Source organism: Carassius gibelio, chromosome B10 (assembly GCF_023724105.1).
Source record: "Carassius gibelio isolate Cgi1373 ecotype wild population from Czech Republic chromosome B10, carGib1.2-hapl.c, whole genome shotgun sequence".
NCBI classification, from domain to species: Eukaryota; Metazoa; Chordata; class Actinopteri; order Cypriniformes; family Cyprinidae; genus Carassius; species Carassius gibelio.
Window position 1 is genome coordinate 13,936,099 of NC_068405.1, and position 23,237 is coordinate 13,959,335.

At 37.7% G+C, this 23,237-nt stretch overlaps 3 protein-coding genes across 3 annotated transcripts in view; 1 reads left to right on the forward strand and 2 right to left on the reverse strand.

Annotated features, from left to right (window-relative positions):
* Nucleotides 1-14,348, reverse strand: part of LOC127966674 (protocadherin Fat 3-like) — a 57,473-nt gene extending 43,125 nt beyond the window's left edge. The window contains exons 1-4 of the mRNA XM_052567835.1: nucleotides 14,188-14,348; nucleotides 10,293-13,592; nucleotides 3,278-3,595; nucleotides 328-389 (exon numbers count right to left, since the gene is read on the reverse strand). Coding sequence (XP_052423795.1) covers nucleotides 328-389; nucleotides 3,278-3,595; nucleotides 10,293-13,575 — 3,663 coding nt within the window. The 5' untranslated portion in view covers nucleotides 13,576-13,592; nucleotides 14,188-14,348. The remainder of the gene's footprint in view (nucleotides 1-327; nucleotides 390-3,277; nucleotides 3,596-10,292; nucleotides 13,593-14,187) is intronic.
* Nucleotides 14,349-14,764: 416 nt separating this feature from the next.
* Nucleotides 14,765-17,758, forward strand: LOC127966603 (cysteine and histidine-rich domain-containing protein 1). Its single transcript, XM_052567707.1, has 11 exons — nucleotides 14,765-14,958; nucleotides 15,326-15,375; nucleotides 15,486-15,542; nucleotides 15,629-15,786; nucleotides 15,999-16,102; nucleotides 16,190-16,248; nucleotides 16,349-16,419; nucleotides 16,523-16,628; nucleotides 16,837-16,956; nucleotides 17,110-17,172; nucleotides 17,484-17,758. The coding sequence occupies exons 1-11, from the start codon at nucleotides 14,895-14,897 to the stop codon at nucleotides 17,652-17,654; spliced, it is 1,023 nt and encodes a 340-aa protein (XP_052423667.1). The 5' UTR covers nucleotides 14,765-14,894; the 3' UTR covers nucleotides 17,655-17,758.
* A 1,425-nt stretch (nucleotides 17,759-19,183) lies between these two features.
* On the reverse strand, nucleotides 19,184-22,198 carry kpna7 (karyopherin alpha 7 (importin alpha 8)). Its single transcript, XM_052567708.1, has 10 exons — nucleotides 21,996-22,198; nucleotides 21,759-21,899; nucleotides 21,597-21,682; nucleotides 21,247-21,515; nucleotides 20,995-21,077; nucleotides 20,658-20,921; nucleotides 20,350-20,583; nucleotides 19,659-19,841; nucleotides 19,403-19,549; nucleotides 19,184-19,316 (listed from the first exon to the last, which is right to left on the reverse strand). Exons 1-10 carry the CDS (start codon nucleotides 22,059-22,061, stop codon nucleotides 19,227-19,229), a joined length of 1,563 nt encoding a protein of 520 aa, XP_052423668.1. The 5' UTR covers nucleotides 22,062-22,198; the 3' UTR covers nucleotides 19,184-19,226.
* Nucleotides 22,199-23,237: the final 1,039 nt, after the last annotated feature.

Sequence of the window (23,237 nt, forward strand, 5' to 3'; positions counted from 1 at the left end):
TTGTCCTTTGATAAGAACGTTAAGTCTTTTTTTAAGCTTGAAAGCAAAATGCAAATATAGTATATTAACTGTTTTCATCATTGATAATAATAAGAAATAATTCTTAAGCTCCAAACCAGCATATTAGAATGATTTCTGAAACATCATGTGACACTGAACACTGCTAATCCGCTTCGCCATCACAGGAGTAAATTACATTTTAGAATATATTAAAATGGTGATATCAAGATGGAATGTCCCAAACTGAAGTTCAAATGGAAAGCATCATTAATAATGGCAGTTTTTCTTTTCTTGTTTAAATTACCCCTCTAAAGAAGAATTCAGTACCTCTAAGAAGTGCTCTGCTTGTTGCTCTCTGTCCAGTTTCCTTGATGTGGTGGTGATCAGTCCTGAAAAACATTTTAAAAAAATGATAAAACTGAATAAGCTGCAAACTTCTTTGACAACTATGCAATGAAAGAGCTGCAACAATCACCATGGAAAGCCACTCCACTCGACAATGATTAATAACATGTCAGAAAGGATGCATACATTTACACAACACCGTTTGTTTTATTGCAGAAAAACAGCCGCTCACGACACAAGGGCCTTTGGCGTAAGCCCACAGATGACATGTGGTGAATGCATACGGTTATTTTTCAAACTCCTAGTGGCTTTAAAAACACTTCATTGCAGAAAGAACAGCAAAGATTGAGAACAGGAAGACATTCCTGAATATAAATGCTTCCTTAAGGCACAAGACATCTGGATGCTGGAGTCTGAAGGTAAATAATTTTAAGCAGGTCTATGGGTTAGTCAACAATTCCTGCTGTGGATATACTGACAAGCTGTAGAGGGCTTGAGAGTCTCAAAAAGAAATAGAGAACAAAAACATATTTACCCATCCTCATCTCTTGTTCAAAGCCCATATGACTTTTTCTCTTCCGTCGATCACAAAAAGAAAAGTTTGAAGAATGTATAACTTATATTTGAGTCAGTTTCTCATCCAGAGTGTGCACATCAGAAATACAGTTGACACTTCTGTGGTGTTTTTGCATCCTTTTTGAAGAGTACATTTCTCCTTCTGTGTTCCACACAAAGTGATATGTGAGATTTTCAGCTTAATCTGTTTTTAAAAATTATATACATCATGTACAAACATACTGCAAATTTCAGAATTTTGTAGAACACTGCAACCATTTCAGCACAAGTTCCCATTATTTACCTAACATAAATCTATTGTATGTGCTTTCTGAGCCTGTGATTCGCTGTGAAATATAACCATGGCAACAAAAGAACTCCTGATGGCACAGGTTGAAGGGCTCCGCTGGAATCCACAGTATTCCATAATGTGTGTCATCCAGAGAGACTCAATTAGAGAAATTAGAGAAGCTATGAACTCACAGAGCCGATGAGGGACTGAAGCACAACAAGTAAAGGATTTTCACTCATAAGCCTTTCATTTAAGTATTCTAATATTGTCGGGAGGACATTTGTAACTAAAATAATTCCTACAAGATATGACTCTATTAGAGGCAAGCGCTCTACACTAATAATCAAACATGCACTCTCTATTTTCAGTATGCAGTAATTGGTTGCTGGCTTAGTCAAAGCACATTTGTTTTCATAAAAGAGCTCACAATGCAATTTATCTGAACACTTAGGCTGAGTTTAACAGACAATCACGAAAAGAGAGCAAGATAAGTGAGGAGCAATTACAACGGCTTTTTCCCAGCAGTAGCTGAAGTTAAAGTAGAATCTATGACTGCAGTCCAGGGGCAAAATATAAAATGTTCAAGGTTTGATACTTTTGGGTTGATTCGGCCGTAATTTCATTTCCTTCCATGCATTGTTTTTCATATATTTCATCCTTGAACACTCAAAGGCTTTCATACAGAGTGAAATACAGTGTTACCTCTCTGCTCACTACATATAAATGCATGCACACACTCGCTCACATCTCATTATATATATTGAGTAAGATTTATTGAGCTTAAACCTCTGTATTCCAGTGTAAATATGTGGTGCCACATGCTGCCTTGGAGGGATTTGCCGATAGTAGAATGAAAAGCTTTCCTGCTGGCAACCAAACCTTGTTTAATTAATTCACTGACTACAGCTGCATACATAAGCTCCCATGACTCACTTCTCAAATGACAAGGAAAGCAGCACCTCGGTGTAATCAGCAGTGCAGCATGCACCCAGCATGCCATGGGATCAGAGCTCTGCATGTGTGTTAGCACTTCACACTAGAATGTCCTGACACTGAGCAGATTACAGCCTGTGCTGCTCAGTTTGTTTAGTAGTACTTGTGAAAGTGTTCGTGAACGTGAAAGATGGGAGATTGGACTGGAGGACAGCGCACTGGAAATTCAAAGGAAAATAGGATCAAAGATTATTTGCTCATATTCAGAGGGAAATAAATTATTTATTATTTATTTCCCATAGATCTGCTTATTTTCTGTAGGTTGAAAATGTAAATGAAATAAATTGATGCAGAATAATCTCATATATTACTAATGTTTATTTTTATATTAAAAATGTAAATTACAAATTTGAGCCATATAATCTCACATATATGTCGAAATTCTTATTTTTATATAAAAAATAATATTATCTCATATCCTTAGTAAAAAAGTAAGATATTTAATACATTTATTTCATACTAAGTATAGTTCAAATATATTAATGAATTAACTACTAATATAAAAATTATAATTAAACTTTATTTGGTGTACTACTTGCACGCAATGCAAATTTCTTAATATTAAGCCTAAAATGTATTTTAATGTCACTATTGATGAGGATTGAATGACATTTTAATAATATCCAGAGATTTTCCTTGCAATAGTTCCATTTTAACACAATCTAATCTTTAGTATATCTTTAGTTAGACTTCAGCACGTTTTTTATTTGTATATTAAAAATGTAAGTTACATAAAATGTAAATTGCATAAATGTACATGCATTTATACAGATCAGTTATTAATTCCTAAATAAATGTATTGCGTTCATTTAGAAAGTGCATCAAAGAACTAAATGTAATAAATAAATCAGAAAATGAATTAACAAAAGTCTATATTTAAAGTTTTGTCTTTCATTGTTGAATTATCTTCATAATTTAAATCCTTTGTAATTTCCAGCAAAAACTGATATATGCAACTAAATGTGATTTGCCTTATTTAACCTATAATTAATTGAAAAAATAAAATAAAATCGCAGCATTGGTAATATAATGGAAAATAAAATAATTTATGAGTTTTTCTCAAAAAATAAAAAATAAACAAAATTGTATTACCTGTGTTGGAATCGATGGAAAAGAAGTTCTGAGGATTCCCAGCCGTGATACGATACATGAGACGGCTATCTGAGGCGGTAACGTCCGGGTCCTGGGCTTGGATACGGACCACAGACACGTCTTTGGGAGAGTTCTCCATGACGTACGGGTGGTAGACGGGCTCAGAGGTCAAAGGTGCATTATCATTCACATCCTCCACCTGGATAAATACCTCAACAGAGGCAGAGAGCGGCACCACGCCACGGTCTGTTGCATACACCGTTAGCCAGTATGAATCCTGAGTCTCACAGTCTAGGCTGCCAGTGGTGTAAATCATTCCTGTAAGAACAGAGAAAACACATATTTAATATCGATCACCTGTTTGATGAATTCAACAAGAAGTACTTCACACACTTTGTGAGCTTTTATGACATTTTTTATGACACATCAACCACTATCAGTACTCTGGCCTGAGTGAGCTGGGAACATTCACTTATTTTTCAAGCTATCCATAACTTGGTTTGTGATTCAACTACACATCAAAAGCGTCCAACCCTACCATGAGTCAAACTTTGGTGTCAAACTTTATTAAACTGTAATGTGCCTAACATTTTGAGGAGATTACAGTCAGGCTGAAAGATTAATGTTTTTAGACACACACTCCCAGAAACCAGAGTCAGTTCAGCAGAGTGTTTCAAAACCAGAGCCGGTGGGGTCTGCCTAAAAGTGTAATTTCTCTTCAGATTTTCTCCAGGGAAATTTACTCAACTGTCAACGATACCTGAGACCAACCTAAAGCAATTTAGTGAAAATGCTTTTTTTTTTTTTTTTTGCAAAGGTTTGTTCTCTTACTACAGTCTATTGCCCACAACTCAATTGTGAAACGATTAGATGCATATAAAAGAATCTGCAATAAATTATTATATGTGGCATGAGCTACATAGAAATCACTGTTATAGGATTCAAAGGGGCTAGTTGTCACAAAAAGTTTTCGACAGTCTTTCTACATATTGTGTGAACGTAGTATTTTCTAATATTTTGTGTAGATTAAAAATGTAAATTAAAACAATGTATGCATTATAATATACAGGGCTGTCAATTTAATATCTTAATTTAGTGATAAGTTATACTATATGATAAATCAACCAGATGTATAATTAAGTCTATAATTAATGCCTCTGTTTATGCTAATACATTAAATCATCATAAAACAATTTGCAGCTTTACAGTAGTGATGTAATACAGTCGGCTACATGAGATATGAGACAGCAAGACACAGAAATTTACTGAAGTGAAAAGTGTGACAATTAGCCCCGGTCTCCTCTATATAACACTGTGTCAAACAGTCTGTTTACACTTTGGGTGTAATACAGTTACACTTTGCAGGGGACATATTTGCTGAGCGGACAGATTTTTAGCTGGTGGTGTCCAATCCAAACTGACATCTTGGACATACCACTAACTTTAGATGGACTGGGAATCCCACCGCAGGGTACAATAGTTCCACTCAGAGACTGTATGACCTTCAGGTCTTCAGCACAGCACATCTAATCATTCCTGACCAAAGTGCTGGCTCTGCCATTCTGTGATTAGGAGCACTTCGACATTGCATCAGGGGCACATGTAAATACGGTCACTGGTAGGAAGGGGCATCGCTGACAGAATGACCCATTTCATGGCTGTGCAATACAATGCAATGAGTCGATCGATCAACCATGGCACAGAACAAAACCACCCGGCCGTGAAGTGATTCAGCCGAGGGGATTCCGACCCTCACAGCCAGCAGAAGCTGGGAAAATAAGAGGAGAACTCATACAGCATGCAGGTCCCTGATTCTTACTAAAACCTTAAAAGCATTGAGAAGTAGGACACCCGAGGGGACAAAGACACAAAGGATATGGGTGAAAACTAAACAGGGACATCTGAAGCTGACTGAATGGTTGCTCAGTGAGCTAACACAGTGTGACAGGTCAGTTTGCCTGAAGGAAATCTGCTATATTCACAATACACACCTTCAAAGAAAAACAAAACAGTTCCCCTTATTTTACTTTTTGATCAACCTGTTAAACAAAGAGGGAAGGCACAAAACACACAGATGAAGCAGAAAAACACTGTCTCAAAAAGTACTCTGACCTCATTCACTAAAATTTTGTGTATAATAATTTGTGTATATTCTAGGGGTGTAATGTTACACACATTAGAAATTTGATACTGTATATTGGTACTTTTGATAAGAAACAAAGTCTCATCTTTCAAATTCTGTCAATTTTTTAGGTAATTCAAACAATAAGTGGTGATTTGACAGTCTTTGATGTGGAGTGACATCGCTGTATAAATGCTTCAGTTCAAACGGCAGTGTTTCCTCCTTTCTACTAGTTTAATGCAAAAAAAAACATGAATGAGCAACTCATGCCTCATTTAATCCCTCAATCAGTCTTTCAACCGCGTAAATACATCAGTAAAACAGCTTGTAAACAAAATGTCACGTAGCATATTATTTACCTCACGCAAGTCATCAGTCAACAGCTCTTTAGTTCACTAGTGAAGAGAATTTCACGAAATATTAGACTCGTTATGTTTTACTTTACCTGTCTTAATAGTTTAATGTAGTTTAAACAAATCTGTTATTAAAAGTTGTGTAAAAAAAAAATATTTCAACAACAATTAAACATTTATAATTTAGAAGGAAATTTAAAATCTGCATTATGCGCAATTTACATGTTTGCATACAATTAATTTTTTTAGTTGAGTGTTGATTATTGTATTTAAAATTAGATTTAAGTTAGGGTGCTGTTGTTAATTGTAAACTGAGGTAGATTTTTATCCCTAAGAAAATTGTAATTATAATAGAAAATATTAAGGAGAGAGCAATTTGTTCAATAAAACACTTTCTTTAAATATAAATATATATATATATATATATATATATATATATATATATATATATATATATATATATATATATATATATATATATATATATATATATATATATATATATATATATGAAGAGCAATTTAATGTTTAGTGTTTAATATTTTCCCCTTGCTGTAGGCTACTGAAACCATACCGAACCATGACGCCAAAACCAAGGTACCCCTAGTATGTTTTTTATGCAAAATTTCAGACGGATTCACTTTGCATTCTATTGCATGTCCACATTCTAATGTTGAATCTGGATTATAATGAGGGAGCACTTGCCCAGAGCTAGTAATTTAAATAAAATATGCACAAACTATGACCTATGATCCAGACTGTGTCAGTGTTCCTTAAAAACTCACACAGGGTATTACTAATGTATTTTAAGTCATAAAATAGAATGTGAAAATACCTTGAACTTGAGCAACCATGGACCTTATTTCTGGAATTTAATCATAAACACACTGAAAAATCCCTTCGGTACAATGGAATTTAAAGTGCTGAAATTTTAACTAATTTCTAGGTTTTGGCCTACAAAAATTTTACCCCTGCAGCACTATTATCAAACCATGTCAAAACACAACAAATGTTTTTTATTGTGTTTACATGGTCTTGTTGTCAAATTTTTACTTTATACTAAATTAGAAACTTGAAAAATATATATATATTTTTTAAAGAAACCTGATTTTTGTCTAAAAACACCAAATTCTATAACATATATTATAATACAGCATGTGATATATATGAGATATATATGAGACTGTATTAAGAGTATGTGTATTTGCAACTCTAAACTCTAACAGTATATTGTATGTCTAAAGTCTCAGAATTTCTAAACATGAAGGCTACAAAATAATAAATTGAAATTAAATTAACCTCTTTTTCGGTCTTTGATCCCTCCAGTCTTCCTATGACTAATCAAAACCCAGCAGAGAGAAATGATTAAACCTTTAATTTAGGTCATAAATAACGTTAAGACTTAGAAACTTTCAGATAGGCACTAAATAAGATTGGTCCATTTGAAGCAGGTTATCAAGCTGAAAGGTTTCTTTATGATCAGTTCTCATGAGATTAGCAAAAGTCAACACGTATCAACCAGGCACTTAAATGATAAGCAATTTGAGCTAAAAATAGGAGCCTTTCAGACCCAAACAGAAAATGAGGGTTAAATGAAAAGTGTACCAATTAATCTAGATAGTTCCAGTTAAATTGAATTTGATGGATGGAGAGAAGGTTCGCTAATGAGCCGTTTCTTTGATTTTTTTTATATTGCAATAGGAGTAAATTGGGGTTCAATTCAGTCTGAAATGCAGCCAAAAATACTCTTATTACATTTACCTCTTGCAACTCCGAGAATACAGAAAACATATCATCTATTAACATAGAGTTTTCCAGGAGTAAACAGCCTTTGAAATTCGTCAAGATGTATGAAGTTGGCTTTTTTTAAACCGATACATGAGATAACTATATATCCCAAAAAGTTATTTGACATAATCATACAATATTACATGATTTAATCATATATATATATATATATATATATATATATATATATATATAAAATAATAAACTTTATGCCAAACTGCTGTAATAAAAGCAATGATCACACTGAGAATACAGCACACTATATACATTCATATACTGAGAAATCACATCAGTCGTGTTATAAATATGACAGAACGCATAAAAAAGTGACACAAGGTTTCAATGCTGTCTGGAACAGGACTCTACAGACATGTTTTCCACAGTTTTGATTCAAAGATCCTAGCTTTGAAGCTGAGGTTGTTTTGATGGAGTCCCACAGGTTCTGATGCTGAGGCTCAGAAATTTTATAAAACACGAGGCCTGTTCCAGCTCAAATTAAAGAGACACAGATTTGCACTAAATGCCTGATTTTGTAAAGCATTTGAACACAAGAAACTAATTTGCTGTCGCGAAAGGGACTAGAGCAATGCAAACGATTTGACACGCTGCAATTGGCTTTCACCTGATTGTGAATCTCAAACCACTGATCATGTTATTGAAAGCAGCACTAAATCCATCTGCGTCTTTAGCTTTACAAGCCATTGCTTTTAGCATTTATCATTATTCATGAGAGTCAACCAACAGGTGTGTATTATAAACATCAAGGACTGCTTATGGAGCTAGGAGGCAGAAAATCGGTGCTGTGTCCTTCAACTGAAACATATTTAAAAGGATGATTATGTGTTTTGTGGTTAGCAATATCACAAAGAGTTCCCAATTATCCTCTAAGAACTTGCAAATTAGAGAAAATAACCATTTCAAATGCAAGTCACATTGACATGCATGCCATTTAGTTTAATAGCAGATGTTTTGCTGCAAGTGAAATGGTAGCCATAATGCAACTTCATAATATTCTTAATATTCGGTGTCACCATTTTAATTTCAAATTCCTTGAAAAAAAATATATTCATATTTTAAGATGTAAACAATCAAATATTCATAGTTTGTCCTGAATTTAGAACATAATCAAGCAGAACTAAGCCATCAACTCATCCTTCATGTCTACAAACAAGATCAAGGGCAGTTCTTTTTATGCCAGGCATCCTGAATTATCTGGAGTTCACAAGCATTGCACCTAAACATGCTGAAAAGGCATTTTTCTCTTTCAGCATAAATCTTTTCTCTGTCTCTTTCATTCTATTCCAAATCTGCATCTGTGTTACGGTCTGAGAGAAGTTTCCTCTGTATGCCATGCAGGCATCAATAGGAAAACCCTTGATATTTCCGCTGAATTACAATCAGAGTTCAAGAAGTCTGTAAGAGGAACTGGGCTTGTGGTAAAGATCCTTGACTCCCTTATGCTCCAAAAATATGTTATCTTTCAAAAAGAAAAACAGAATACAGCAGTCTTGTGCACTGTGTGGGGATGTGAAGCACAAGCAGCCCTTTGCATAGGTGTCTGAGAGATTTTGACATAAAGGACTTAACCTGACTCTGGAGAAAAAGAGGCCAAATCTCAGAGGCAAATTAGAGCTGAACTTGTTTCTCGACAGGCGTCTGAGTGAGAGTGCACTCTGATTTATTTCCCAAAGTGTGGGCAGGAATACCAATGCTTGCTCAAAGCAGCAGAGAGCTCTGCCGATAAGGCCTTCATAAATCCCACCAGCTTTTTTAGTTCACACTTGCATCTGAGCAATGAGACTTCGTATATAGGAATCACTTTACATACACAACTTCAACCCAACACGTCTCCACTGGTAGCCGAGATCAAGTGGTTTTGATTTCCTCTTGTTTGGATGTCTATTGAATGAACTGCCCACGTTCAATCACCTCAAAATCAAGTGACAGCGACAAGGACTCATAACACAGCAAGCAACATGGCAGCTAAATGGATCTTGGTAGGTGGATATGTAGTGGGCGTGCTGAGCCAACGCCACTGTCCTTACTTGTCCCAGTGGTTTTACTTTGAAGATGAAAGACAACTCTTGTTCTCATGTATCCGATTCCCCTACAACTTGTCTTTTGCTGCTGTTAGGGCATTCAATTCTCTGTGGAAAATCCATGCTCATTTGAGGTTCTGGCACAAGCGTGCACCACTTGCTTACTTTAAACAGGGACCTGATTAACAGCCTAATTAGCTGACATGTGAATGGAGGACCACAGTTACATCCTACTGCCTGATGTAGTTCTCTAATCAATAGTCATTAGTTGTAATTAATAGTGAAGTTGGCACCACATAACAAGTCATAACTAAGCAGCTAAGTATTTTTTCTTCTTTAGTGTTACAATCACCAGATCTTACAGCATTCTGAAAATCACAGACTGTGAAAATCACAGAGTAACACCTTTTCAAACCACACAGGTCAAGTCCTACCTTTCTAGGTCAGTGGTCTTCTCCAGTGACGGCAATTCCAGAGGCAATTGTAGACTCAGAGCACAAATTCATTGCCAAGAGAAATAACGTCACTGTGACCTTTTAATACCATTCAGTCAGCAACACTGCAGTAAAATGTTAAGGCATAAATTCACAACCGTTTTCACAGGTTTTGTTTTATTGTGCAAACATCGACTCAGGACTGGTTAGTCTTAAAAAAAGACAAAGAATAGCAGACAGCACAACCAAGAGGCCCATAAAGAATCAAACAATAGATACCTGTTTCTTCATCAATAGAGAACCTTCCAAGACCACTTCTAGCTTTGATAGAGTATCTGATCACTTCATCTCTGCCCTTGTCATCATCTTGAGCAGTCACCTGGAGGACACTTGTTCCGTGCCGAGAGTTTTCCTTCACAGTGCCTCTCATTGCGAATTCTGAGAAATATGGCTTGTTGAGGTTCTCATTGACGTCAATGACTTCCACTTCAAGATAAGACTCAGAGTTAAGCTTGACTGGAAAACCCAAGTCCTCTGCCACCACTGAGAGATTGTAAAATTGTTGCTTCTCATAGTCCAGGTCTTTGGCCACTTTAATGGCACCACTTTCAGGATGGATCTTAAATGTTCCATTGAAATCATTGGGCAGGGAGTATCTCACCCATCCTCCAGATCCGATGTCAGGATCTTGCGTTTGCACCCAAGCTATAACTGCACCTATAGGGAGGTCCTCCAATACATGGCAACTGTAGCTCCTGGGAATAAACATAGGGGCACAGTCATTTACATCCTCGAGGTACACTTTCAGTGTTGTCTCTGAGAACATCTGATTCCCTCTTTCTGCCTTATCCCTGGCCTGAATTTTGATGGTGAAATCCGAAACAGACTCCCTGTCCAAGAGACTACACACATAAACAGAGCCAGTCTCACTGTTAATGGCAAATAAAGGGGTGTTTCTTAACAAGGTGTATGAGATTTCACCGTTCTGACCAAGATCTTCATCTGTGGCTGTGACTTGAATCACTTCCGTGCCAATAGCTGCATTCTCTGGTATAATGGCAGTATAGCTCTCAAGGGAGAATTTTGGGCTATTATCATTCACATCATCAATGTTAACTGTCAGCAATCTCCAGCTGGATCTCTGTGGAACACCCAAGTCATATATAGTTATGTTGAGAAGGTACCGATCTGCTCGTTCACGGTCCAGTGGCTCATAGATGTATATTAAGCCACTTTCCATGCCAATATTGAAGCAGTTGTCAATGTTCCCATCTGATATGGCATGCAGAATGAGACCATTGAAGCCTGTGTCACCGTCATTTGTTTTCACTTGAAGGACACTGGCTCCCAGGGGCATGTCCTCACGAACTACAATGTCAGAAGGAAAGGATTCAAATTGAGGCGTCTGTCTGTTGACAGAAAATAGATCGCTGTAGCCTTCCTCCACTTTGGATTTGCTAATGGCAGTGGCTCTTTTCAGAAGTTTCTCAGCTAACTTCTGTGCCACTTTTGTGTCTCGACAATTGAAACTTCTTGCTGGCATTCTGCCTCTGACCAATGATATATTTACAAAGGTGGGTGTGGAGAGCAGCTCCCCATCTGATGCTGCTATTTTTAAGCTGAACTGTTCATTCTTTACACTCTTTGAGGAGAGGGTTCTTTTTAATGACAACATCCCCGAGTCCGGGTTAAGAGTGAAGACATCTTGCTCATTTCCAGACAGAATATTATATTTAACCAACCCAAGCTCATCGATATCAATGGCAGACATTATGATGATCGTCTGACCCACAGGAAAATCGCGTCCTATAGTACCTTTACATGACACACGCTCAAAAAGAGGTTGGTTATCATTAATGTTCAACACTTGTACCGTGACATTGACTTCACTTTCTCGTCTGTAAGGTGATCCCCAGTCTGAGGCTCGGACGGCGAACATGTAGGTCTCCAAAGACGATTCAAAATCCAGTTCCTTGGATGTCGTCAGCTCTCCTGTATTTTGGTTGATGACAAATGGAAGGGGCTGAAGGCTGGCTATGCTGTATGTTATGCACCCATTATCACCTTTATCATCATCCACCGCTGATATAGTGAGAATGACAGTGCCAGTGGGGATGCTCTCATTGATAGAGACTTCATAAGATTTGCTGGTAAACACTGGGTAGTTGTTGTTAGCATCCTCAACAGTGATTTGCACCTTTGCTGTCATGCCACTTACGGTCTCCTTCACCTCTAAATTGAAGAGCTCCTGTTTTAATGTGGTAAACTGTTGTGCTGTTGAGATGACACCGGTGAGTGGATTAATGATAAAATAAATTGAATCTGAGGTCAGGCTTAGAGCATAGCTGAAGACAGGCGGTCTTGGAGATATCCTAACAGTGTCTATTATAGTCCCTGGTGGTGCAATCTCAATAACCGAGGTTTTGTAAATCTTTTTTTCAAAACTCACGTGCACAGACTGTGGTTTTTTCACTAAGAGCTGAACAGACTGAGTGTTGGAGAGTCTTGGTGGTGTTCCACGGTCTTTGGCTTGAAAAGTGAGATTGCAACCATAAGGAAATTTATCCCAGTTGACTGGTTCAGACATCTTCAGCTTGTATTCATTTCCAAGTGGAGCTCTGTCAAGGACAAACTGCTCCTGTGGGTCACCTGCGATGATGGCAACCCATTCAATTTCTCCATTGGGTCCCTCGTCCAAATCTTCTACAGTAACAATGGCGTAAACTGGCTCTTTGTCTGATATTAAAGGGTAACATGCGACTGCAGTCAGCGTTGGAGCGAACTCATTGATACGCACAACACTGATCACTAGTTTGGCTGTACTGCTAATACCACTGTTCCCATAAACCTTCATTCCACGATCCACTGCTAAAACCTCAAGGTCAAATCTGCTGTTCTTATCTGCATTTAGCTTAGCTGTGAGCGATACCACTCCACTGGTTGGGTGGATAGCAAACTCCTCCACGTCTACCTTAAAGAAATAGTAAAACTCGCCATTGGAGCCAATATCTGCATCAGTGGCAGTCACCTGAGCCACACTTGCTCCCAGCAGAGAACTTTCTGAAATATCAATGGTATAGGAAGTGGGCGAGAACAAAGGTCGGAGGTCATTCATATCCATAATTTGCACATTAACTGTCACGTAAGCCTCCAGGCCACCTTTGCCAGTAGCCCTCACCGTTAATGTATAGTTATTCTGCACTTCCCGGTTCAGAATGGCAGCACTCCCACCATTAGTCCGTATGCGAAGAAAGCAAAAGTCCCCCAACACAAATTCCTCAGCCTGAAACAGCCCTTCATCATCTCCAGATTCAATGGAATATTTAATATCCAAGGGAACAAACTTAGATAGAGGAATGCCCATTTTAACCTCAGTCCTAATGTATGTCCGAGCTGCAGAGTTCTCATAAATGGTGGCATTGTAGATGGCGGCGGTAAATTGAAAGGAGGAGGACCCTGGCTCCTGCAGTTGCCCCAAACAAGGAAGCAGGTAGAGGAGAAATAAGAAGAAACTAGTGAGACAGATCCTCATGCTCCCCCCAGAGCAGTTGTTTATAGCCATGCCATCATCCAGTTATCCTGCAAAAGAGATATATATGCATATATGCAGTGAACCATTTCAATCTAGAGCATTCATCTCACAAAGACATCCTATTGCTCACATAAATGTGAAGGCAGTTATTTATTAAGAAGCCCTTGGTTTGGATTAAATTGTCAAAAAATAAATAAATACCTGACCCTGTTCTCAATGGACTCAGTAATACCCTTTCACAAAATGGTAATCTCACTGCAAGATTGATAACAGCAATGAAGAGCAAAAACGGGGGTTAATAGCCATATATATGTGACATACAGGTAAAACAAATAATATTCAAATAAAATTCAAATGTTCTAAAACAGTGCAGTAAAGTGCAACAACAGAAAATGTGAATAAAAGACACATAACCTAAAGTTTTGCATTATATATTTGTATTGCATGTGAAGTAAATAACTTTGATAATGTAAAACAAAACTGATTCCCTTTTATTAAAGGGCGAGTCTCCATTAAAATGCGATTGTAATCAAAAGAAACTTTCAAAGCTGTGGACTCTAGTAAAATATGTTTGCTACAGAGACCGAGCAGTCACTTGTTCTCCGATAATTAGTGCATCAAAATATGTGAATGAGCTCTTACCTCTGGCTTTGAGAGAAGGAAATCTCTGCTCTGCAGACATACAAGAGCCCGCTTCATGAAACTACATCATTCACTTCTTTGCCACACAGGACTCGGTGGCACTCACAGTTGACTGTAATCAGGGGAGCGCGCACCTCCTAAAGCGCGTTCACGAGTGCACGTTATCCCGTGAATGCGCAAACGAAACCGGTGTTGTTGCTGCTGTCCCATAGCAACAAAATTATCTTAACCTGATCTCACACAAACATTAGACAATTAGATTAACGTGTTTACGCTAAATAGAGTGCGCAAAATAATCTTTAAAATGACGTTCATAATGCATTTATGATTATTGAAAAATAAAAATAACATATTCATGATAATTCGATTTTTTTTGTTCGGGATGGGGGGCGGGGGGGGTTATGTGACAGCGTGAAATAATATTGAGCAGGGTTCATTTTAATGCTCTGCCTTGTCTGTGTTTTTAATTCACAACTCCGTTAGGTGGTGCATCCCATCTCTCACTCTCTGTGATCCTATCATTCCGAGACATTCCGAAAATAGACGATTGGAACCGAAGTGCAGCACGAAAATATACGGAAATTCACGAAAGATTCCGGAAGGGACCTCACGACGGGAAGCAGCAGCAGCAGCGAGCTAGTCAAGACTTCTGTTAATTCCCTCTTGACCACGTATTACAATATACGTTTTCATTTCTGTCATACATTATGTCTGTACTGTGTTATAATAAGGGATGTGGACAACGTTTTGATCCCGACAAGAATTCAGATGGTAAGACTTAACAAGCTAACGATAGCCGGATTGCTATGGTTGATAACCGGGAAAATGCAGAAAGAAAACCTTTCATTTTATTTTTTAATTTTATTTATTTACGTTAAACGTAGTTTTACCGATATATGATAGCCTCTCAAGTCTCAGATATATTTTTTTTATTTTTAAAGTAATTTCGTTTGTTAATTTAGGGAGGCATCTTTACTCATTATCGTTTGAATGATGCTTAATCAGTAGTTCCGAATTTGTCCAGTATTGTTAAGGTTACACATGGTAGTTGTTGGAGTCGCAAACTTGATCTAAACTGACATGTGACTATATTCTTCTGACGTCACATTTCACGCTATCAATCTCTTCTTATCCATAGACGCATGCACATACCATCCCGGAGTGCCAGTCTTTCATGATGCGTTGAAGGTATGGACATGCAAGAAGATCAGTTTACTTGTTAATGTGAAAATCAACCGTTCCATTGTTATGTTACTCATAGTTTAACCGATTAAATTGTGTCTGTCTTTGCTTCCTAGGGTTGGTCTTGCTGCAAGAGACGAACAACTGACTTTTCAGATTTCCTCAGTATTGCTGTGAGTGCTTGTCTGTTGACACTGAATGAGTGTTTTGCAAATAGAGTTGTGGATGGAGTCTTAAGATAGTTGTATGATTCTTTTAGGGTTGCACAAAAGGCCCTCATAATCAGGACAAGCCCTCTGAGCCTGTTAAACCAGAAGTGAAGGTGTCTGTGGAAAAGACTGTGAATGATGTAAAGCCAAAGTTTACTGAATGCATCACCAAAGCACCAAAACCTCTAGAGGCTATTCAGCGACCAAGGTAAAAGCTCACTTGAAGAGGACAGGGTCTTCCCCATTTGTATTTTTTGACTTATTAGTTCAGATGTTTTGAATATAAAGTAATGCAGCATTAATTCTACTGTAGAGAATGAGTTCTTCTCATTAACAGTTCACCCAGCCAAAGCCCACATTGATGTTACAACCTCTTAAGGATAAATGACTGAAAACAGCCATTTTTAATTGTCTTTGTAGTCCAGATGAACCCTTCTCCATTCTACAACAGAAGATCTCTCCTTCGCTCAAACAGGCTTTAGAAAAGCTCAAATTAACTGAGGAAAATGGACAGGAGATTAAGGGTAAGAATAGCCCGACCATCTCTTCCCCACCTTTTTATATTTGTTTTTTTATTCTGATGCATTTTATTCGATTTATTTGTATTATAGAGGAGGATAGTGATGAAATTAAGATAGGGACGTCCTGTAAGAATGGAGGCTGCAGTAAGGTACTGTTCTCTCTGCCTGCTTCTCCCGATTAGAAACCATGGCACGTTGAGTTTCTAAAGTCCATTATAAACAATGGATTCTCATTATTCTGTTTTTCAGACATTTAACGGACCAGACAGTGATGAAGAGACATGTTTGTATCATTCTGGTGTACCTATCTTCCATGAAGGGTAAATTTGAGCCTGATCATAACTGAATAATCCTATTAAAGAAATTTTAGATATATCCGCGGACTCTGCAATTAAGTCCTCTTTTTATCCTTCCTCCAAAAAGGATGAAATATTGGATCTGTTGTAAGAAGAAAACCTCAGACTTCGATACGTTTCTGTCTCAGCAGGGCTGTACCCGAGGAAAGCATCAATGGAAGAAAAAAGATACCGTAAGTGTCTACCCTGAGATTTAAAAGTCAAAGCATTTTTTTTTTTTTTTTACATCCTGTCCAATAATTTTTTTTAGAGCATCTGGCCTTTTGCAGGCCCCTATCCAAGTTCCAAATTACCAACTAATTTGTTGAAGGCCATAATGTTAAAAATGTACATGTGAATCCTATTTTAAGCAGAGGATGCGATTTTTCTGTGTGTACATAGGGAAAGAAGGTTGTGCCATGCAGGTTTGATTGGCACCAAACAGGAAGTCAGGTCATCATTTCCATTTATGCCAAAAATTCAGTACCAGAGCTGAGCTTAGTGGAGGGGAACAGCACTGTGGTAAGGCATCAAGGTCATTTCTGTTGGATTTTATGCTGACATTACATAGTGTATATGTTTTGTTTTTTTGTGCTCAATATTTTACTGTATAATTTAACATTTATTTGCAATATTGTGCATAGCGCTAATTTAAAATGATTTTTTTTCTTGCAGCTTAAAATCCACATTATATTTGAAGGAGAGAAAGAATTTGAAAAGCAGATCAGTTTGTGGGGGGTAAGTATAAACTTTTAAAAGTACTTATATAACACTCTTTCATTAAAGCTGAAGGGTATACATACGTGACACTAATTTTACCAGAGTTGTATCTGCTTATTAAATTGGGTAGGAGAATGTATTTTAATATTACACTTTTATATTTTCATATTTACACTCCACATTCTTCCTAGCAACACCACTTAGCCGTTCTAAAACTAGTGTAAATCACAGCTTTTGAGGCTTATTGCTTTAAAAGAAACTTTATCACCACAATACAAATAATGCATCAAATTATCTATTCTAAGACCTTTTCCTTCCTCTTCCTTTAGGTTATTGATGCAAGTAAAAGTTTGGTGAACATGATGGCTACCAAAATTGAGGTGGTGTTGAAGAAGGCAGAACCGATGTCATGGTCCCGACTAGATCTTCCACCTGTAGCTCCACCAAAAGAAAAGGAAAAGGAAAAAGATGATGACAGTGAGGACGAATGTGATGATTAAATTAAGAGACTGTAAGAGAACTACTGTTCTCTGAATAGGGCTGGGAATCATTTTCTGTGGTTCTAAGGTTTGATATATAATAAAGCATGAATGGGTTATATAAATTCTGAAAGCTCTTCATGTTTGTCCATGGTCAAACTACAGATTTATTGTACAGGGCATGTTTAGAGTGTTTTTCAAAGAACTAAGTTACTTTAATACAATATTTTGATTCAGACCAAAATGTGTGCAGTCCTAGTAAATGGAGCATTTCACATTCCACGGTTTTGTTTTTGCCAATGCAAAATTGAAGCGGTGTTCATTAATATCAAGTTTATCCAGAGCAAGAGGTCATTATTGCAAAGATGTCAAAGTGAAAGTGCACGTTTTCTTGTGAAAGATTACTTGCCATTCAAAAAAAGTGCTGTGAAAAGGTTGCAATATACCAATTTAAAGTCACTTGTAACACACCAGGATTTTCACAACAATTGATTTTCTTGGAAAAAGGTAGCGCTGTAGAATTCCTACCAAGCTTCTCCAGTATAAATAAAAAAAATACCTCACTGGTGCAAATGAGGACCAGAAACTATTTGCTCACTTACACTCAAAATACCTTTTAATAAAGTTAAACAGAAAGAAACTCATGGTTGTAATGACCAAAAATGTAAATGTTTGGGTGAACTCCCTTATCAATATTGTATTTCACAACCCTAAAAATGATCTTTAAGGCTGGCTGCACAGTATACTATGTTAAGGCGGATTTGCATTCCCGAACGATCAGGGGTGTGGCCCGATTCAATATTTTTGACAAACAATTTTTCCACCGTGTCACCATGATTATTTATCTGCTCAGACAGAGCATCACAAAACTCAAATCATAAATAATCAAACATGTTTGATGTTTACTATTGATCAAGCTGCCTCTGACGTGATCCATGTGATTGCAAATGAGAGCATGCAAGCATCACCTACCAGATGTTGCATGCTTCTGTAGCTGAAACTGGGCAGCCACAAACATGCCATGAAAGCCGAAAAACTGTACCCATATACAATTTATACCATTTTTCCACTGTGGAACCGAACACACACCAGAAGCATCAGCTGACACAGTCCTCGATTCATTTTTCCTTTGCTAGTCAGGTATTCTCACATGAGATCAGTGGTCACTTCAATCATTCCTACAATCAACAGTGTGGTTTCGTGGTCTGGTCAAGTTGTCTAGTGCATGCGTTTGGAGGATAAGGCTGAAAAAAAAAAAACAAAAAAAAACAAAGTTGAACTGTCAGTTTTAATCTGTTAAGATTTGAAAATTGTCTAGTGTGCCGCCAGCTTAGGTCCATTTTCAGGAGTTTTGACTGGTCACATACACCAATAGCCAGCTTTACACTAATGGCACAAAACCAGTGTTACCCAGCAAAACATGCCATTTGAATGGCATTTGTCTCATCTACAAGTCTCAAACTATGCTACCTTCCCTGCATGGCCAATATAAGTCTTTTGTACAAATTTGAATTGCCTTGCCCTGAGCCCAAAAGAAACATGCCAGAACATACTGCAAAAATTTTATTTATTCAGTTGAAGCTTAAATAAAAATCAGAAGTCAAATCTCTTTTGGACATCAGATGCTCCAAAGACAAAGTTTGAATCTGTGGCTTCAGTTACCAGACACTGATCACCACCATCCTGGGGGAACAAACAATTTTACATGAGTGCATTTGCACAAAATGTATTCAAATGGTTTGACAAACAAAATCCCTTCAGATACCCACCTCACTGAAATACTTCTCAATAAGAGCTTGAGCTGCCCGATAAACTGCATTGTTCTCATGGTTTTGAAGAAACTCAATTCGATCAAGCCCTCCCACTTCCTCCACCAACAAACAAAGCTTATCCACCTCCCCAAGTTTCTCAGCAGCCTGCAGAAGGCACAGTTAATTTTAGCATATCCCTCACAATGCCAAGCACTGGGAGTTGCAGTAGTGTTTTACATAATATTCTGTGAATAAAAACCCATATTGGACTCACCAAGAAAATGTTATTTATGGCATCTAGGATGACCAGGACAGTCTTGGCATCTTTAGCTTGAAGCAAGTTCAAGATGGCCTCTAGAGCACCACACTTGACCAAGTGAACAACCTGGTCCACAGTCCCACCACTTGTGTAGTTGGTCACTGCCCATACTGCCTCTCGCTGGGTTTTGAAGTCACCCTGCATAATTTGAAGAGGTACAGGGTGTCCCAATGAGTCACAGAGCCTGGTCTAACACTGAAAAGAGGGTTTAGACTTTGAAGATGCATTGCCCATCATGTCTACCAAGTAAACATCCATTAATGAATCCCAATTAGCAGCATTTACACTAACACTAGTAAACGTGCAAAAGTCAAAGACTATCATAGCAGCAGAGTCAAGTTATGATAACTGCAAACATTAGAAACATTCAGAAATTCTTGCACAAGACCAAATTCAGTATAGCCATTTGTGTAACTTTCCATATAATTACATCAAAAGATTTGACAAAGCATGTTAAAGTATATTTTTGCCAACTGGAAATGCAACATTTCAAGAAGCCCCAGGAGGGGCTGTTTGTATAATTGGCCTCATTTTATGCCCAGCTTTAGGAGAAGCTAGCTATCAAAATTCAAGCCAGAACATTTTACAGGCAACTCCGCGTGGGCAAGACATTCAACATGCCAGCAAAACATCAGTTACGACATACATTCCTTAGGAGATCCACTAGAGGAGCCAACAATCCACACGTGATGAGCTGCTGGATCTGTTGGCAGGGCCCAGCTGCAATGTTGGACACTGCCCAAGCAGCCTCCTTCTGAACACTGGACTTAGGGTGTCGCATCAGCAGGGGCAAAGCACTCAACACGCCTGCGTCAATGGCTGCTTGTGTCTGCAGGTCTGAACCACTCACGATATTCCCAATCGAACGTAGGGCTGGGGTCTAGATCATATTGGAGAAACTCTTTAAGCAACTCAACTTAAAAACCACAAAGTCGAAAACACTACGGTACTTACCACCACAGCGAGTTCCTCAAATCCCAAGAGCTCAACCAACCGTGGAAGGACTCCAGTCTTGATGACCACATCAATCCTCTCGTTGGGTCCATCAGTGAGGTATGAAATGGCCCAGCATGCATCAGACAGGATGGATTTGTCACTGTGGTGGAGCAGTTGAATTATGGAGGGGAGCATTTGTTGGACTGCACTGAAACGAGGGAAGGGATTCTTGTTCCTACACAGGTTTGACAGGGTCCATGTAAGGTTGCGAAGGTACCCCACCTGCAAGACACTTTGTGGGTTACATTGTGCGTTTACATTTGTAAATCCAGAAGTGTCTCCAGAAGTAACTCACAGGAGCATCTGGAGTGAGCCGTGCCAATAGCGCAGGGATGACACCACAGTCAATCAGGGCATCTCGATATGAAGGACCGTCACCTAAAATTGAGAATGAACACTTTGGCAAATAACTTCAATTTACAAGTACAAAAATAGTACTTTCTAAACATTTGAGTACCAAAGTCTCATCAAGCATTAAAGTAAAGCATTAAAGTACAAGTGCCACATTCTTTTAGGAACTTATAGATGAAGTTCAAAGTATTCTCACCTGCAATGTTGCCTAGAGCCCAGACAGCCTGTTCACTGATGTTCAGCATTGGTGAAGCCAGCAGGGCAATGAAGGCTGGCACTGCCCCATGCTCTACCACCTGCTGTGTGTGCCAGGAGGTGCCAGATGCAACATTAGTGAGAGACCAGGCAGCTTCAAACTGCAGCGTAGGGTCATCATTCCTTCCTAGAAACTCCACAAAGAGAGTCAGAAGTCCTGCTTCTACAATCTCCTTCAGGGGAGGGTTTCGCTCCCGAGAAAGCAGCTTCCTGTAGGCATCAATTTGAAGGTTAGTACCGCTTTATAAGAAGTTTTGCGATCACTGATTACATTAAGACCAGTTACTGTACCTAGCTGCTTGACAACCTTGTCTCTGCTTCTCTGAGCAGTCACTGTTCACATTGGCAACAATTTCTTGAATCGCTTCAGATATGACCTTAACAAGATAAAAACTGAGTTTAAAGAGTATTGTAAAAATTTGAATGCCAATTAAAGGTTTAATTAGCAAACACCTGTTTGTTGTCAGTGTTATACTCCGGTGATAATGGCTCCTCATCTCCCACAGAGGAAATATTCCTCCTCTTCATAATACCTTCAACCTTGTGAGCCTTTCGAAGCTCAACACACTCTGCAATTCTGCGGTCACGCATTTTCTGCAAGCATAGATAGGGTGTAAAGACATTCATATATTTGTATTTGAGCAGTCAAAATGGGGGGGAAAAATTGCTAGAATAGAATAGAATTCTCACCGTTGGTTCCTTGCCCTTATTTTTGAACTTGGACATGCGTCTATCAGACAGATTTTCAGTAGGCATTTTGACAATCAATAAACTAGCCAAAGGCTAATCAAAGCCAACAAACTAACACAATAGTTTTAAGACCAAACGGTAACAATAAAACCAAACTGAGAGCAGGAGTTAGTATACAAAACCTATCTCAACTACAATAACGGCAATCAGCTGCAAAGAGCATTAAATAGACCACCAAATTAGAATCAGGTGATAATAATTTGTAGCCTTGCCACACGCCAGATCAGAGGATGTGAATCAAATGTTTTGTTTTTGATCACACTTAAACAGTATAATACTAAAGTCAAGTGATAACCAGCTGATGCCACAACCTGAACAAAATAAGATTTTTACCTTAAAAAAAAAAAAAAGTTTTCTACAAAATAAAAAAAGTATGTTATTGCCATCTAGAGGCCAAAAGTAAAATGGTAAACTATAGAGGAGCTGTAAATGTCTGTACTGATGTCATAAATTACCTTACAGATTAACTGAACTGTATACAGTTCATTTGTTATCACTTTTATATATATTATATACAATAACATTCATATAAAAGTATGTCATTTATATAAAACATTTCCATAAAAATTTCACAAAACATTATTTATAGAACAATATTTATATAAAATGTATACCAAAATAAGTCTATAAAACTTGATCTTAAACCTGTATATATTTTGCATATTATTAATGATAAATGTTTAAAAACATCTATTCACAGCTTCAGTTGGATTTTCTTCAGAAAAACATCTTTGCAAGCATTACATATTTTACTATTACATATTTTATTTAGGCCTCAATAGTATGAATAGATTTATGGTGATTTATATAAGTTATTTATAGCAGTAATTTCCAAAAACAAAAAGGTATGAAGTAGTACTAGTCTGTAATAAACAATATAATTTCTGATTTACCAGGTGATGGCGCTGTGCCCGTAAGTCTAAACGTAAGTGGTCAGAAATTCTGCATCGGCGCTGTTAGTCACTGCAAGAAAAAGGTTAAAGAATTCAAATAAAAGCGTTTTCTAGTTAGAGTTTTCTAGTTGTCGAACATTTTCATTCTGACATTTAATTTAAAAAAAATATTTACCTCAACTAATCGGTTGAGATGTTCATGAAACGCATAGTGCGGGTTCTTCAATGAAAAATAAATAGCCATGTAGTTATATCTTAGATGTTTATGGACATACAAATGATAATAATA